Raw genomic sequence first — 19,493 nt, forward strand, 5'->3', positions numbered from 1 at the left:
GTGCTCTCATATTTAGCTTCCATTTAATTTTTAAATGCTATGTCCGTAAAATGCAAATGCTTTAAAGCCAATTTCTCTTACTAACTGTACAAAGGTATAAGGAAATTTATTTCTTCAGAAATTTTGATGAAAAGACACTCCAATCCTGTATATACATTTGAGGAGAAAATGAACAAACAAAAAAAAATTAGAAAAAAAAAAGAAAAAAATTTTTTGTTTTTGTTTTCCTTTTTAATTTTTTTTTTATAAAAAAAAGGCTTAGGTTTTAAAAAGATTTATAATCTAATAAGTCAAAATAAAGTGTAAAAAAATTTATGACCAAAATACATGAAATAAATACACATGGGGCTGCAATAATTCTAAGTTGATCTAAAAGTTAAAAACCTAAAAATAATCTGAAAACTAATATGTCTAAAGATATAAAATAAAAAATAATAATAAAGCCTAAAAAGTCTTTTGATCAAAATTTTTGTGATGTCAGCCGACGTCACTCTACGTCATTATTAACAATTGAATGACGACACTCTTTAGTTAAGAAACAGCGGCGCTGCCTCACCGATTCAGAGATTATATAAAGACTTTATTAATTGATGTTTGTAGCTAATCTTCTGTTACCTAATTGCTAGCATGTTATTTTGTTACACATATGTGTTTTTGTTGGTTTATTAAATATACTTTTAAGTCATAATGCTTCTTTATTGGGATACCTTGTCAACGATGCACACAGTTTAACAAAAATAAATTAAATTAAAACACTTGGGGCTGCAATAATTCTCACTTAAACTAAAAGTTAAAAATTTAACGAATATGAAATTATTCATTACCATTATAAAATTAATTATAAATATATATGTATACATAAATCAAACATTATTTAAATAAATAGAAAAAATCTAATGAAGTTTCGAATAGAAAGAAGAATATAAAGAAGTATTACCGATCAGTCATTTGACAAGCATCAAAAACAACTCCTTCAGCTGAATAACGGTGACTAGGTAAAGACGTAACTCGTATATAATGACCTTCAATATGGATGTATCTCATACAACCGATAAAGCCACGATTCCCATAAACACCACCTGAAACAAATTTTCACATTTATAAATAATGAATTTTTATCTCAATAAAAACCTCATACATGATAATCTTTAAAACATATAAGGTTTTTAATATTAAAATTGGAAATTACTAAAAAAAAGCTCTATTAGAATTATAATAACAAATTTTAAAGCTTAAGCTAGTACTTTTATTTAAATAAACAAATATTTTATTTTTAAGAGGGAAATTTAAATGCTAAATTTAATTTAATTATAAAATCAGATTTTATAACATAATTTAAAACAGTTTCATTTTCCTACAAACTCTTTAAATTAAAAATTAATAATAAATAAAGTGTTTTCAGTCACTCAATTAACATTAAAATCATGTATAAAATGTTAAAGCTGTATAAATGTATGACACTCGATAAAACAACTCTTGCGATGCAGGCAAAAACAAACGTTATAAAGTGAGATCATTACATTGTGAGAACACAAAAATTCAGTAAACATTAACTTGCAGACACAGAAAAATACTTTATTAATTTTAACAAAGCAATGCTATACTTCAATAAGAATTTGGCAACTAAAAAAATTTGGTACTACACAACTTTTTTTCTAAGTTTAATTTTTAAGTTAAACGCAAAAGTACCCTTAAAAAAATAATACTTCATAGGTGAAAAATTCAATAAAAATAATATTCTGGTTCAAGGCAACCATTTTTTACAAATAACATAAGTCAAGATAATAGTGAAAACTACATGATTTCAATAATAAACCACATGGGGAGACTGATATTTAACAAAAAGAGTAAATACAATTTTCAAACATAGACAATATGATTGATAAATTTATTGTAGGTATTTTACATTTATTGTGTAGTAACATCACAGGAAATAATGGTTTAAATAATTTTTTTGAAACTTTCTAAATAAAACAAGCAGTTCAGGGTCAACATTCTAATGGACTGGAAAATAACATAGCGTCCATGGAATATCAAATGAAGCTTTATGCATAATGCTGCACATTACTAACTTTTCATCACCGCCATGTGACCTAGCATGCAATATCTCAGATGTTTTCTTGACCACTAACAAATTACGGTTACTAGATGTCTACACTCTATTCCACAGTGCGGGAGAATCTTCCAGGACCTTATTTTTTGGGGATTCTCTCCCTATTACATCGTGATTAGAATGTAGAAAGCTGATAACCACAATTTAATTAATGTAAAAAAAATTTTTCAAGATATTGCATGTTAAGTCAAGGAAAAGTTCCTATCGTGCAGTTTAAGTCGTTCTAATGGAAGGATTGGTGTAATGGGAAGTTTTACGAAAGAGTGAAGACTGTATTTGTTAATTAAGCAGGCTAAATATGGTTGAGTTCCATTTCTGGGTGGGATTTTAATTAGTTTCACATGACAGGGAACACTTCGTTGTTTAAATGAATAAAATCATAAAAATTTATCATAAAGTCTGTTTTATAACAACAATAAGTAAAGATAAATAGATTAAACAATAGTACCTCCTATAAAATATTCATCGCCAGTGAGCATTGAAAACTGCCTAGTTGTTACACTTGGTTTATCATCTACATGTAATTCTATTCTGTTGGTTTGTAGAATAAGCATAACTCTATGCCACAATCCATCACTTAAAAATCCTAAATTAAACATACAAATCAAAGGAATTAGAAAAAGAAAATGAGAAAAAATAAACCTCATTTGTATTTTTACTTACTCTCAGAGGCTTCTGTTACAACTTTAGGTGTATTTTCGCTCTGTAATTCTATCTTAATTTTACCTTTGTCAAGGAAAACCTAAGCAAAAAGTGAAAAATTAGATGAGAAGCAATTGCAATAAAGTTAAGCAAATGCTATTTAAGAGTACAATGAAAATGACAACTTGATATCATTAGTAAGTTCCAAGGATACTAATAATGAGAATGAAATTGCACTTTAAATTGTACATTGAAATATAATTTGAGTAACTTTGCACTATAAATTTAATATGAATAAGTTATTTCTAAACTAATTTTCTGTTTACCTATGCTAATTACAAATAACAACTGCTACAGATATTATTTACAAATAGCATTTTATTTATCATGAACATAAGACAGAAATATTAATTAGAGAAATAGCACTATAGTTTAATTTATATCACTATCATAACTTTTATTTATTAAACCGATATTAACGATAACCTCAATTTTTATAAACTTGATTACTTTTATACCATGAATTTGATATAAATCTTTAAACTTATATTCTGTTTACCTTCTGTTCTGATAATGATAAATAAAATATATTTTATAAGGGCAAAATATTTTCTAAAGAAGCTCTAAAAAGATCTAGAAAAAGTTTTGAAAACAATCAAACAGTTTTAAATTAAATTAGTATTTTAACATAAGCAGGGCTTAATTGATCAGGGGTTTTGATTAGTGTTAGTCCATGGTCAGGATATAAATTTCGCATTACCTTTATTTAAAAATACAAATCTATACTTTTAAGAATGGCTATTTTCTGTATTTTTTATTAGCACTATTAAATATTAAGGTTTTTCTTGTGCTAATGTTTTAAGGAATGTTTTGAAATAGCTGGCTTTCTCTTAATACAATTACACACTGAAGCAGTTATAACAAAATTTAGAGTCCATTAAAAAAAGCCTTGGGTTTCACTTTATCAGGTTTATTATTGTAACAAAAGACATATTCATTCAAAGCCATATTCATGTTTTATTACTTTATTTCAATATGTACTTATTAATATTATTTTACCTATAAGGTAATTTTCTACCAAGTTCTGAAAAAGCAGCAAGTAAGTGGTACTAAATTAGTTGCAGTGGAAAATTCAACACAATTTAGAAATGATTTAATTTCTACTACAGCAATTTCCGGTAGATAGGCCACGGCCTATATGTGTTTCAAAGTTTTTGTCTCGATGTGCAGCCTATACAAAAAATTCATTTGTCCCAAGCCATACATGATAATTTTTCAATCACGTTGGATTTATTCAAAAACAGATGTTTTGTGCTAATGATAGCAGGGGGTTAAGGGGAGAAAGAACAAAACATTTTATATCTCCCTTCCAAATTTCACATTCCGAAGAGGAGAGAGAAGTGTTTCACACTAAATTTATGTTGGGCTGTCGATGTCATAAATATTTTGGACATCATTGAATCCTTCCGCAAGTTCCGCCCCTCCTATGACTGCTGTGATCATTAACTTTCTTTTTAACACTTCATTTTCTTTTTAACTATTCATTTTCTTTTTAACTATTCATTTTCTTTACTGAAGGTTGAAGGTCACTGAAGAATCTACATTTCAAGGGTGTGGTTACATTTGACTGTTACTATTGTAACTAGTGAATGTAATAGTTATTCTACCTGGTTGCACCTGGAATAAGGTGACCTAGCGTGGGAAGGGGGGCCGTATGTATTTTAACATATTACACTGCTCTCTTCAAACTCTTTAGTTTGTTCCCCTTACTTGTTCTACAGAATTCCATTGATACATTTCCTTCTCTTTCTTTAATCTTACCGCTAGGCACTTTAGCATGAAAGATGTTCTTTCCTTGATGTCAGATGATGAAGATGACATAGAAAATGAGCTAGATAATGATTTACAATGTTTGTTTTGTTCTGACAGTGAAGAATACAATTGTGATGGTTTTGAATAAATATATGATCAGAAATATTTGAAAAGTAAATTTAAAAAATGGTGATTTATTTTGATTTTGTGATCAGTTTATTTTTTATCGAGCACACTTTCTCAACTTACGATTTTGATTGGTTATACATGATTCTTCTGTAAGTAAGTATCATTCTCAATTTTTTCTTTCTATAATAAAAGTATATATAAAAAAAGATTTATCAATAACTGTTTTCTAAGCATAGAGTTTATGTTTTAAAGATTATTAATTTGAAGTGTATTTTCATGCATGTGATATTTTATAAAAATCGATGATCGATCGAGGAAAAAAACGAAAGTGCGGCCTTTAAGATGAAAATTGAAATTTTTAGCGATGTTTTTCGTGGGTGTGGCCTGTACGGCGGTGCGGCGTGTCCACCGGAAATTATTGTACATTTTAGTCATAAAAAAATAATTACACCAAACCAAAAAATAAATAAATAAAAAATAAATAAACACTTTATTTTAATGGAAATTAGGACAAAAGAAGTTGATGACAACAAAGAAGCAGTTTTCTCCAAATACCTAAAAATAATTCAACTAAAAAAAAAAGAATTGAAAAAACAGCATACTCTTTCTTTTCCTTTCTTTTTTCTTAACCTTAAAATTTAAAAAATAAGGAGTTTTACCTTAACAAATCCTTCTTGAGAAAATTTATTATACAGCAGCAATCCATCATCCGTAAATGTGCGAAAGTCAAATGAGCAATTCATTATGGACTGCTTATACCCAGACAGCTTTAAGTGGGCCTCAGATGTTAGGAATGTAACAGGAATTACTTGCTCATACTAAAAAGTACATAAAAATCAAAATAAGGAATCTCAAAAAAATAAATATGATTTATATTGCAGACAGATTCCTTCTTGATGAAAAATTTATTTTCAAAAAAACTAATTCTTAACGAAATACATAAACCTACACAATGTTAAGTGTACCTCAGAAATATGAAAGTAACATTCTAGTTTATTTTAAGAAAAAAGTTTTCAAAAGTCACTCATTTGCAAAACATATAAAACTTTGAAAAATATACAGTGTAAGATCAAAATATCAGATTTCTAAAATCTGGAAGCTTAAGAAAACTGGACAACTTTTTCAACTTGCAACTAAAATAAAATAAGCTAAATTTTAACTAGAGGTGTGATTAATCATACAAATTTGAGGGAGGAAACAGAAATTCGCATCTTATTGATTTTAAAAACAAGACAGAAATATGTAGCAATGGCTGTTAAGAAAGGTATGGTCAAAGTCACATGGATACACGACGAAATCCCTAAAAACAGAGTGAGTCAAAAAGTGATTACTGAAATGCATAGTCAAATTACTATTATTATTATTACAAATTAAAATTCTTGTGATGCATTACTATCACACGAATAGTATCAGGATTTTAAAAACCATGTAAAAGTACATAGCATTAACTGCCAAAAAAAAATTTATTGACAAAACCAGCCAAATTTATACTTGATTCATTACGAATCTAACCTTTCAAAGGGAGATGAATAAAAAATAAGGGGTCGTAATACAACTGAAAATATTGAAGTTTTAAAAACATAAATAACACCACACGAATTTACTCTGGAATTGGCACCTTAAAAAAAATTATTTGATACTCAGATACAGAATTTTAACTTCATGTTGCAATATTAACATTAATACCAGGTTTTTATGAAACCATGTAGAAATGTTTTATAATAACCCTCGAAAAAGCGAGTGACAAAACTGTGTGAATTTACAACTGAATTGTCATGAATTGAGCCCATTAAAAAAGAGATTACTGAATGGCACAAACACTCATCGTAATATCCCATTAAAATATTGAGATTTCAAAATTATGTGATAATCCATAAATGACTGCTGAAAAAAAATTACTAAAAAAACTATGAGGATTTACAATGGCATCAAACATCTTTCATTTATTTTTTTATTTATACCTGTATTTCCAATATCTGTATAGATACAAATTATTGAGAACATAGTGTAGTAATGTAAAAAAAAATTTACTTCTACCTCTAACCTTATAGTATTAAGGATACTTAAGATTCTAGAAGTGAATTGTAAAAAAAACTTTGCTATACAATAAAAAATTATTTAACCATGTCCACCAGTGTAGCATAAAAGTAGTACTCTCCCCCCCCCTTTTTTTATAATACAGTATTTAAAGAGCAATATCAATATAAAGATACATTAACATTAAGCTATAAGAAATTGTAACAGTTTAATATAATAAACAAGAACATAAGTAAAACTTTTAAGTCAGTTGGACATTTAAAGTGTAATATCTATAAAGCAATGTGCTTTATGAATAGAAATTTTTATGGTCAGCAGTGAATATACCTAGTTATTCATAAAAGATAAATATTTAATCAACTAAAAGGTTTGATCTTTCACACCATATTACAAGAATAAATACTAAATTTTAACATGTTAAATGCTTTTTTTTAAAAAATAATAACAATAAATGTGTATGTAACTTTTTTTACAGGTTGTTATCATGATGCCTATATAGTAACAAATATTTGATCTTTAGATGCTACTGTATCAATGATATAAAATTAAATATAAATTAGAAACGTGATTACAAAGAATAAAAATAATGCTAAAATCAAATATGATTACAGTTAAACAGAGTAAAATCTTACCAGACATGTATAAGTTAAGTCTCCATACTGCTGATAGTCTCTTTTTTTCTCTTTTAATTCAGATATAAAATTGGTATTGTTAAAAAATAAGTTCTCTATACATCCAGTAAAATTATCATGAACCATTATTCCATCATTATTGAAGTTAGAAATACCTCCAACATTAATCTATAAACAAATAATATGCAGAATAAAATATTAAATTTTTATTAATTCGGAATAAAATCATTAAAAACAAGATAAATATAAAACAACAGACATTCTTTAGACAAAAGAATCCGTAAATTGAAGCTGGATATTTTGGATAAATAATTCACCTTTTATTTCTCACATTTCATTTTTTTATATTAATTTGAAGTTGACACAAAATCAGTCAGAAAAATGCTGAAATTTGAAATTTCTAAAATTAAATTACTTCTTTAAAAAAAAAGTAAGTTAGGTCAATAAAGAATCATAATGGAAAGAATGGAAACCCATGAAAAAATTAGGAACTTTAAAGAGGAATAATTTGATTCTAAATATGAAAAAATTTGACTTATATTTGATAAAAGTTTGGTTTCAAAAATTTATGTCCTCAAAATGGATAAGTATCATTCTAAATCAGAAAAAAATATTTCTTTCTTTTCATGCATAAAATATTTTTTTCATTCAGTGCATAATATTATACATATTTCTTTTTACAAAACTAAGAATTAGAAAAAATATGAGGAATTATAGCATAAATTAAATACAAAATTTGATGATTTGAATCAAAATTATTCAAATTAAGACATCAAATTAAATAGTTAATACATTTTCCTAAAATATTCTTACCATTACTGTTTTTTTTATTTTTTTTATGGAATTTTAAGTCAAAGTATAATGTTTTTAGATATACAATTCTGTTAAGAACATCAAGAAAATCAGACCATGAGTATTACCTTAAAAACAAAATTGAAACTATAAAAAAATGACTAAGGTCAATTTTTGTGCTATAAGGTTTTGTTAGTGATTAAATAACATTCAGTAAGATTTTTATTAAAATTGATGTAAATAATTAAAAAAAAATTTCTCCTCTTCTATAAATTTTCTCCCTTTTTTTTTAATGATGAAGATAAGCATTTTTCTTGCTCCATTTAATGATAGGAAAAAAAAAATGTCAAATCATTCATATAAAATTACAAGATAGTAATATAAATAAGTAAGAATTCATTTCAGATGCACATTTTTTTTCCTTTAAAAAATGACAAGATTCTTCCAGAGAATTAACAATCGAAAAAAGGACTTTATATTGCATACAGAAATATAATAGAAAATAAAGATTATTTTAAGAAAACGATAAAAATAATTCAAATGCATATTATATTTCTAAAAAATTATATCTAGAGCGAACATCCTGCACAGTTTTTATTTTTAAACTATTTGTTTGCAACTTACTTCTCTTTTTATGTTCAACTGTAAGAAATCGCCTCTAATTTTGGCTGGAACTACAACTCTGTCGACAGTAAATGTAATATCACGATTTGAACGCATGATGGAAACATCATGCCACATGTTATCATCTAATAAGCTGCCAACTGAGACACTAGTGATTAAGCCTTCTCCTCCTAGAGAAACCACATAATTTTTAACATTGTGCAACAAATTTTATTAGTTGAGACCGTGTTATTTTACATAAATAAATTTTATCCAACTTCATACCTAAATCAATATTCAAAAGAAGCTTATTGTGAAGTAGTTGAAGCGCAACGAAATCACCTTGGCTTCCTCTACTGTACAAGATAAGTCCATCTGCATGATTTGTACGAAATCGGAAGCGCATCATTTCTGATTCACTGGCAATAGGATAATAAAGCTCTTTGGTGAAATAACTTTTTCCATCAAAGTTTACTGATTCACTAACTAGAATAAATATATAACATAAATTATAATTATCCTTTAACAGCAACTATTAACTATCTAAATTAATTCATTGTTCTTAAATAAATTACACACAGAATTCAAAAATGTCTATCTCTCAATCTAATGCAGAAGGAGGAAAAACTATTATATATATATATACANATATATATATATATACATACACACACATATATATATATATACATATATATATATTAAAGTTATGGAATTTGTATGCTCAAATTGAAATGAAACTCGAGTAAAACATTCTATTTTCAGTGATTTTTTAATTTCATTTTTGTTCAATATCACACTAAACTAGAACTACAACAATATATTTTTTTCAAATCATAACATAACAGGAACAAATATTTTAATACAAATAAAACATATTAGATTTTTTTTACATAAGGCATGAAAAATTTAATACATTTTTAAAGAATGGATTTTTAAAAAATATATATAGAATTTAAATACTTATTCAAGATGAACAAAATAAAGATTTTATAAGCCAATCGTAATTTCAATATTTTGTTTAGGTAACTAATTAGAAAATATAACTCTCATTTGGAAAGAAAACTATTAATATTTTAAAAATTTAAGCATTTTAAAACATGTTAAAGTTTTAAAAGCTAGCAGAATCAATATAGATAATATATAAAAATTAAAAAAAGAGAGAAACTATACAAACTGATATTTTTTTCTCAATCAATGAGAAATCCTAAATTAATTATAAATATAATAAGATTTAGTAAAGCTGGAGGTAGCAAAATAATGAAGAAAACAAGATCACTTGCATTTCCAACATCAAAATTGTGACAGGTGAATATCATTTTTATTTTCTTTAATAGAACAGAACAAGACTAGCTTTTGCTTGAGAAGATTGAAATTTATTTTGAATACATTTTAAATAAGGCTTAATAAATAAATATGTTTTTTTAATTAGCTATTATGCTTTACAAATGCATTAAATCATATTTTTTATCTCAGACCGCTTTATCAGAGAGCTTAGACTCAGACTGCTTGGTTGTTAACTGACATATACTATTAAATTTTACCAAAATAGAGAGCATATTTTAGCTAATTTTCAACTATAACCATGAAATACCATAAAATACGATCCATAAAATAAAATATGAAAACAATAAAATATAAAAAAACAGAAACATAATTTTAATCGACTTTTATTATCTTACCATAGTCGCAGCCATAAAGTTCAACTCGCATAGAAATTCTGTCTCTCCATCTTGTAGGATTAATTCTTATCCACTGGGCAATTATTGGCATGTCAAACTTATTCAATTTAATTGTATCGCCATCTACATTCCCAGTAAACAGCTAACAAAAAATAAATAAATAATCAGCATATAGATCAGGGGTTTCCAACTTACATGTGGCCGGTGGCCGCAATTAAAAACACCAGTCAAATGGCGGGCCGCAACTTTATCTAAATTTTATATAGGACTCTTTTATGTTTGAAGGAACATTGAGTATTACTGTCAGATTTTTATCAAATTTTTTTTTAACTTTAAAAAAGCAAAATAACAAGCATTACAAATAATGCTTGTTACATATCATTTTGAATCTTCTCTTAATCAGAAACTTAGTGACAAGATATTGTTTCTTTTAAATTTAATTCAGTGATGAATTAACATTTTGTTCGACTTATTAGGAATTATAGCAACAATAAAAAAAAAAATTTAGAGCATCTGAGACAAAAAAAATATTTCTTTTCCGCTCATGTGATATTCAATTCAAAGAATTTAAATTAAACATGATATTCATTCCCTCTCTTATGCGTTTTAAAATTTACAAATGTTAATAATTTTATCCAAAATGAGCAGTTTCAAAAAGTCAAATGAGAATTTCTTCGAGAAAATTTCTGATATGCCCATGCTGAATTATGTTCACGACATAAAAAAGAGCAACATACACGATTATTTTTGTATTTGAATAAATATTTTCTTGGGTGCAAAACCCGAGAAATAAATTTTTTCGCATCGTTGGTTTGTTAAATTTCACAGAAACAAAGAAATTAGGTTTTCTTAAACGAAAGAAAAGTATTTTAAACCCATATAGATTTTTTACGGAAATCGTCCGAAAAAAACCGACAACTAATATATTTTAGTTCGCGGGGCACAAAAAAAGCCTTTGCGGGCCAGAGTTGGTTACCATTGATATAGATATTGAAAAATAAAATACTATTGATTGCACGATATACAACTATTAGAAACTTCAAGCTAAAATAAACAGACATATTGGGTACAATGCAACTTGTCATGAAATTTAGTTTAAGACTGATAAAATAAATATCTAAGTTTTGAAATCTAAGTTTTTAATAAAAATCAAAGTTTTGAAGATAATTCAAGCAAGTAAATATTTGATTAACATTCAAAGAATTTAAGTCAATTGTATGTTTCAAAAATAAATGAATATGTATCTTACAATAAAAATATTATAAATGAGCAATTATGAAGCAAATTGTAACATTAAAGTTTTAACTGGTTAAAAGCTTTGATATTATTTAGATTTTAAAAACTACTTAAACAGATACTTCAACCAATCATTTGAATAGCAATTCAGTACATTAAGAAGATTTAAACTCTTAAATTTGAAGGATTTTAACAATTACTTGACCTTAATAACTGTAATTTTTAAAAAATTTCTAAAATAATGTAAAGCAATAATACACAATAAAGAAAATTGCAACATAATGCATAGCTAATCAAAATGCTTTTTTTATTACTGTTTTTTATGCCACTTATAACATTTAGTTCAAATAGCACTAAAAATTAAATTAAATTTGTTGAACTTAAAACTTGAATTTAATAGAAAATTACACGAGTAAAAAGTGTTAACCCATATTTTATTTTACTTTGAAATAAACAAATTAATATTTTTTTTAAATATATTTTCTTTTACATACTTCAAACTAGAAAATTTATTGCAAAATTTTTGTTGTTTAGCAATTGCAAAATATTACTCGAAAAGAATGAAAATTCTCATTCATTTTAATTATTTAGAGAAGGAAGGAAAAGAAGAAGTTTTATAAGACATGGGTTATTCCTTTTACCCTTAACGTTTTTATAATTATACAAACACATATTGATTAATATTCCTTCACAAATGAAGGGAAGGAATTAAATACAAAAAAGTGTAATAACTACTATAAAAAAAAAGGTTTGGAAAAGAACAAAAGCATATAAGAACTTTAACACAATGAAAATATTTCACTAAGTGAATATAAGAAGTTATTGGTCCATGCCATATTAGATATTATAAAATGAAAACTACATCAGGAAGTGCAAAAATGTATAGAAATGGATATTTTTAAACCAACAAAAAGAAATTGGCAATGCAAAACAATAAAAATAAAAACAGAAAAGAAACAACACTAAAATGCAACAACAATAAAGAAAATAAAGACCATAAACTAGTACTAACAACTAAAATTAATCTATAATACGCATACTTAATTATTAAGACTTCCATTAAAAAAACAATAACTTTCATAAATTAAAAATTATTGAGAAGCAACTATGATTCTATCCTCTATTACTTTTATGCATTTAGTAAAGTAGAAGGTCAGCAAATTCCAGAGAAATATAACAGTGAAACAAGAAAATAAGCTGTGGAGAAGCATGATAACAGCAGTATAATTTATGATTGGGATCAAAAAATCAATATACAATCGATAAAAAACTTTCATATTAGTCTAATGAAACTGATATCTGTAAAAATTGAATGAAGCTGAAAAAGTTTTTTTTTCCTTTATTGTTGATATTCAATATTTATCTGTTTTGAAGTTTTTTATTTATACATTTATTTGAATTTTTTAGAATATATTTAAATTTGTATCGATCCTCTTAAAACAAAAACATTAGAAACTAAAGTTGTGTAATACATCACAAAATAGGAATATTATTTGCGACAATGATATTTTGATACATATTATCACATTATATCATATATACTATGTTTTGTAATGTATATTGAGATAATTATCAAGATTGAAAATTCTGCAATAACAATTGACAATAATAATTAATAACAACAATAAATGAAAAAATAATAATGTGATCTAGCAAAATTTAAATAATTGTGATTCACTATGATATATCAATATTTCCGGCAATGCATTGCAATATTTTGATTTCAGTATTGCTGTCACTAACAGAAACATACTTTACTGTTTAAATCTGACCAGTTATGTTAGCAATAGACTGGATATATGAATTAGTTACTTTTTGTAGAACTTCCAATGCTGCTTCATATTACAAAATAACATTTGAATTAACTTTCATATCCTCCACAAAAAAAGCATAAATTTCATGCAAATATTGAATACTAAATCAAGTGCAGAAAATTATGAAATAAAAATCAGAAAAGCAGGATAGGAAAAAAACTCAAAAGAAACAAAGGAACAAAACAGAAAATGTAAGAATCATTAAAGACTTCAAAAGAATATTCAGACCTGAATTTCTCCATCAGAAGAAATATAAGTTCTCCATGAATCTCCATCATTACTAAACTGTATACAATATTCTGACACAAATTCATTAGAAAAAGCATGTCCTTGTGTAGAAATTCGGTGAATAATTTTTCTACTTCGAAATTTAAAAGTTAAGTATTGAAAATAATCATTATAACCTGCAGTCCATGAGTACAGACCTAAGAAAAAGTTAATTTTCAAAATTTAAAAATTCATAAAAAAGTCAAATTTAGGGAACATTTTATTAATAATCAGTAGTTCCATCAAGATTAGCCTTAAATGAATTAAAAAAAGAAATTGCATCAGTCTCAGATGTTATTCTCACACTGAAAAAGCAGTACCAATATACTTATCAAAACATTTTTCATAAAAAAGTTTAAAAAATGAAAACTCTGAGGTCACCTTAATAAAAGCTTAAATAAACAACCTGTAAAATAAATAATATTAATTTATTAGACATATCATTTATACATCACAAAGAAAAAAATTTATTTTAAAAAATGAAAGCAATTTCAGAAAAAAAAGAAAGAAACCCATAGAAAAAGATTGATTTTCTGCATGACATCTTTAGGCGGAATAATTACAAGAAACTTACAATTTACAAGCATCTAGAAGAAGTAAGAAATGTTAAAACGAATTAAACCTCTTAAGTCAGAAGTAAGAAAATTTAAAAGTATTTAAAATAAATACCAGTGGTTACTAGAGGGAAGAGAAACCCAGAGGAGGAGAAACGAAAAATAGCGATTTTAGAAACTAGAGGACAAGCATTGCTTAGAAAAGTATAATGTCAATAAGACATATTTTTAAAGGACTATTTTGTTTGTTTCTTTTCTTTACCCTAGTATGGCCCTCCCGATCTTTATATTCTGAGTAATCCAGATACTTATTGCCATATTCAATTCTGTATTCTTGCACAAACTCTGAGGTATAAGGTCGGCCCTGAGTAGCAATCGCTGTAATGTTGCGTTTATCACGCAAGTCAATTATAAGATATTGGCTAAAATCAGCAGACTTAGCAGTCCATGCACCGTTTCCTAAAAAGATTAATCCAATTTATCATAAAAATATTTTCGTAAATAATATTTCACTGAAAGCTTTAAATTATTATTTTTTAACATAGAGCCAGGCATAAAATTTTGTTGTAATGTACTTAATTACACATTAAAAGGAAAAGAAAATAATAAGATAATGATTTAAATTGGCAAATTTAGCAGCATATGTCCACTTTTTATNGGACTATTTTGTTTGTTTCTTTTCTTTACCCTAGTATGGCCCTCCCGATCTTTATATTCTGAGTAATCCAGATACTTATTGCCATATTCAATTCTGTATTCTTGCACAAACTCTGAGGTATAAGGTCGGCCCTGAGTAGCAATCGCTGTAATGTTGCGTTTATCACGCAAGTCAATTATAAGATACTGGCTAAAATCAGCAGACTTAGCAGTCCATGCACCGTTTCCTAAAAAGATTAATTCAATTTATCATAAAAATATTTTCGTAAATAATATTTTACTGAATGCTTTAAATTATTATTTTTTAACAGAGTCAGGCATAAAATTTTCTTGTAATGTACTTAATTACACATTAAAATGAAACGAAAATAATACGATAATGATTTAAATTGGCAGATTTAGCAGCCTATGTATCACTTTTTATAGTAATTAATTCACTAACTATAAAGCAAATTTATAAATACTTACTTCACATACTATTTCATACATATATATATATAGACACAAACAACTATACATAGAGTTCTTCCAAGGAATAAAAAAGGGCAGGGCATTTCCCCTCAGAAAACAGCACTTGGAGTTTTGAAAGAGTAATCTTTAAACACCTCAAAAATTCATTAAAATGCAATATTAAAATTTATTTAAATGTAATATTATGTAATAACTGCATTTTATCTTCAACAATTTTTAAACTACCCTTGTATACAAATTTATGTGCATAGATTAAAAAGTAAATCTTTCTCATTATCAAACAAAATAAGAGAAAAATTTGTAGTTTATAAAAATAATTAAAGGCATGCCAAAAAATAATCTCTGTGCATAATCTTTTTTATAAAAAGTAACCTAAGAAAAAATGATTAATTAATAAACAATTTGAAAGCTTTTTTCTATAATTCAAACTAAAACTTATGAGAAAGTGAACATTTAAAGGTGCTTTAAAAAAAAAGTATTTATTTAAAAAATAGCTTTAAAATTTAAAATCATTCTTAAAAAAAATTACTAATACCACCCCCCCCCCAAAAAAAATGCTTATAAAAATTCAACTAGTTGAGAATAATCCTAACAAAGTATGTAATAGTAATCAGAATTACACCTATAAACACTTATAATTTTATCAGTACATAATTATTATTTAAACAGTGAATTTCATTTTTATTGTGTTGAAATTTTATTTAAAATGGAATATAAATTAAAATTTAGTATTTTTAAGTACACATATAACAATCTACAAATATAAACTCATATTTCAGTTTGTAGTGAGATGTAGTGTAGAGCAGTATCATTTAATTTAGAATTTAAAAAAACAAAACAAAGAATGCAAACTAAAACTGAAACTACTGACTGGAGAAAAAAAAATTTTTTTTTGCACATTAGAATATGTTAAATAACAATATTTACAAAATTTCAAATCAGAACCACGTAAAATTAACCTCTTAACTTAAAAGCCACAGCCAATATAATTGATAATTAAGTCACAGTAATACAATAGCAACGAAACTACATTAATAGAAAACACAAAAAATACCATAACATGTTTAAATGTGGGTTTTTTAATTTAAATATTTATTTATTAATCAAAGTAACAGTAGGTATGCTAAAGCTAGGAGAAAAAAATAATAACATGAATAAAGAACAAATGAAAATACAGAAATAGACATATTGTAGTTTCAGTTCTATAAACAAGAATTCTCCTCAGTGTCTAAACTCCAAATGTTTTCCACCTCTCTATAATATTTCATAGTTTTTTTTTTTGCTTGATGTAGTCTATATAGCTCAAAGTATACCCTATTCATTTGTCGATAACAGTAGGTATTCTTTTAAAAACTGAATCAAATGGAACTTTCTGAATAACCTTAACATTTGAGCTCAATACACTTAAAAAACAATAAGTTTAAACACATATTTTTTTCGGCAGTAAGTTTTCACAGCAATTTTCTCCGCTCAAAGCTTAAGTCCTGTTCATAAATTTATATCAAGTTAATTTACGAATAATTTATTTATTTACATACATAAAAAAGAACAGGATAGGAATCTTCTTTAAAGCTAGATTTAAATAAAAAAGAGAAGAGTTTTTTCAAATATTCCAAGAGAAGAAAAATGACAATCTGTGTTGAAATAAGTAGAAAAGTTTTAAACGATTTAGAAAATACTCCACAGAAATGGTTTTTAGAAAACCCTCTTTAACAAATATTTAGATTTAGTTTAAAGAAATCACAATCAATAATCAACAATATTTATAAAATTGCTATTTCATTCGTCTAACAAAGCTAAACCAGTCAGTCAAAAATATGCATGTGCTTGAAAATGCCTCATTCGAAGTAGCATAATTAACACTAATTTAATACTGTAAATACTGACATGTTTTTAAAAATAAACAATCATATAGACCTTTAAGAAATGCTTTACAATAAATAGAAATTCCATTATTAGAACATAATAAAAATAATTAACTTGAAATTCAAACATAAATAATAAGCATTTGCATTGATAAATAAACAAACCAGTATACATTCATCAAAAAATCAAATACTAACCATTTAATCTTCCTTTATCTGGTCCACGATCACTTGACATAGAAGTCGATGAATAAATTTTGGACTTTTCTAAGAGTGGTTCATTGCAATCATCTGAAATTAATTTGTGCCATTATATTATAATTGATTTGCAAGACTATAAATAAATAAAAATTACTGTGTACATCTTTTTTGAAGTAATACAAGTTAAAAGTAACACAAAATACATAGATTCCATGAATCAAGATTTTCTCGATAGCATCCAATATTTATTATACTCTGTATTACATAAGAAAAGTTAATTCCAATTTTATAAAAATGGATTGGATTTAAATAGCATCTATGAGTTTTTAGACAGTAGTGTTAACAGCCATACTGTAAGGGCTCACAACTTTTTCAAAGATGGAATACATGAAAATGTCTGGTTCTTTTGAGGAGCTACAACTTAAAATGAATTAAATTGGTATTTTCTAGTGCAATAAATATAATTTAAATTTGTCTTAAAAATCAAGAGAAAAAATACAGCAAATTTATTGCATAATATTATTTTAAAAAACATTTTAAGTTTTGTTCCCTTTTTCTTTAAGAAAATTAAATTTAATTTTCTCTTTGAAAATATTACTGTTGCAACTTCTTTACAAGTTCAAATTTTTTAACAAATCTTTGAACAGCATTTGTTTTGAACATAGTTTGGTAAAAGAAATTTTATTTTTAAAAAAAATTGTATTTAAACGTTTTATATCTTTTGTCACCAAAATTTTTGGATTTCAATCATATAATGCAATATTTTTCTCAGTTTTATTTATTTAGGATGAACTAGGGTAGGTTTTTTAATTTAACTTTCAGTCACCAAATCAGGGACAACATTTGTACTAGGATTATGTAACGCAGTTTTCACAAATAACATTTTTTTAGCAAATGTTTTGGAGACATATGCATTTCAGTACCTGCCCATATTAAATACAACCGCCAAGGGCAAAAGGAATTTTAAATTTTCACAATTTAAGAAAAATATAGTTGAGATTAGTCTGGGGGTAACTACGAGTTATACTCTTGGACTTGAATATGTCTTTTTCTGTTACTTTTTTCTCCTTTTTTAAGTGCTGCTAAGCAAACAAATGTACACAATGCTGTTTCATTAAAACTTTTTTCACAATGTCTTTAAATTACCTTCACAGTTGAAACACACAGTTTGATAATGGTTCGTCATTCAAATAAATTATTTTATAGATCCCTTCAAAGAAAAATAACTGTCATCACTAAAATCAAAAAAAATGTATTAATTTAAAACTAAAGTCACTCGTTTAATCACTAGGATTCGAGCTAAAGAAATGTTACTACCATAATAGCTATACACTTCTATAATAATAACTCAAATTGAAATTTGGTACTGAGCCTTGTTATTTTATGTGTAATAAATACCAAACACAAATTCTTTTCTGTTAATAATAACAACAACTTATTAGCTCATTAACCGAAATGACAGAAAGAGATAAACAACTTTGAGATAATAGTTAAGGGAGAAATAGTACAACATTATTTCTACTATCTTCTTAAATTATTTTACAAGTATAATATGAAAGATAAATATACATAATTCAAAACTATGAATAAAATAAAACTTATTATATTTTATAAGAAAAGAAACAATAATTATTACAATAAAAGAGGCATCTTAATGCAATTAAAATTTTTACGTCTACCTACCGTATGCTTTTATTTGAAGAATATGAAACAGAATAAAACTAAATAATACTAATTTCTCCATTTTCAATAAATATCTACGTTATCAAACATAATTAATAATTCCATACATCTTAAGTCTAATTAATTATAACTGAATTAGCGATTTCAAATAATTGATCGCGTAAATTACAAAACTCAAAACATGTTTACATCCAATGGAACACACCCAAAACAGGATGACGATAAACGGTTAAAAATTCCGTCAAGGCTATGAGGCTAAATATTTTTGAATATAAAATTTATTTATTCATAAATAGGAGGAAG

The 19,493-nt window shown here is 25.9% G+C and overlaps 1 protein-coding gene across 3 annotated transcripts in view; it reads right to left on the reverse strand.

The window, feature by feature from the left end:
* LOC107445976 (neurexin-4) overlaps window positions 1-19,413 on the reverse strand; it is a 40,691-nt gene extending 21,278 nt beyond the window's left edge. Inside the window, exons 1-11 of one of the 3 annotated variants that reach the window (XM_043042082.2) lie at window positions 19,191-19,413; window positions 17,505-17,597; window positions 13,721-13,917; window positions 10,443-10,584; window positions 9,046-9,246; window positions 8,782-8,951; window positions 7,366-7,533; window positions 5,356-5,514; window positions 2,777-2,855; window positions 2,562-2,699; window positions 938-1,079 (exon numbers count right to left, since the gene is read on the reverse strand). In XM_043042082.2, coding sequence (XP_042898016.1) covers window positions 938-1,079; window positions 2,562-2,699; window positions 2,777-2,855; window positions 5,356-5,514; window positions 7,366-7,533; window positions 8,782-8,951; window positions 9,046-9,246; window positions 10,443-10,584; window positions 13,721-13,917; window positions 17,505-17,597; window positions 19,191-19,251 — 1,550 coding nt within the window. In that variant the 5' untranslated portion in view covers window positions 19,252-19,413. Of the gene's footprint in view, window positions 1-937; window positions 1,080-2,561; window positions 2,700-2,776; window positions 2,856-5,355; window positions 5,515-7,365; window positions 7,534-8,781; window positions 8,952-9,045; window positions 9,247-10,442; window positions 10,585-13,720; window positions 13,918-14,575; window positions 14,773-17,504; window positions 17,598-19,190 lie in introns of those variants that run through there. The other 2 variants (XM_043042081.2, XM_043042083.2) reach the window with 2 other exon arrangements.
* Window positions 19,414-19,493: the final 80 nt, after the last annotated feature.

Source organism: Parasteatoda tepidariorum, chromosome 3 (genome assembly GCF_043381705.1).
Source record: "Parasteatoda tepidariorum isolate YZ-2023 chromosome 3, CAS_Ptep_4.0, whole genome shotgun sequence".
NCBI lineage: Eukaryota > Metazoa > Arthropoda > Arachnida > Araneae > Theridiidae > Parasteatoda > Parasteatoda tepidariorum.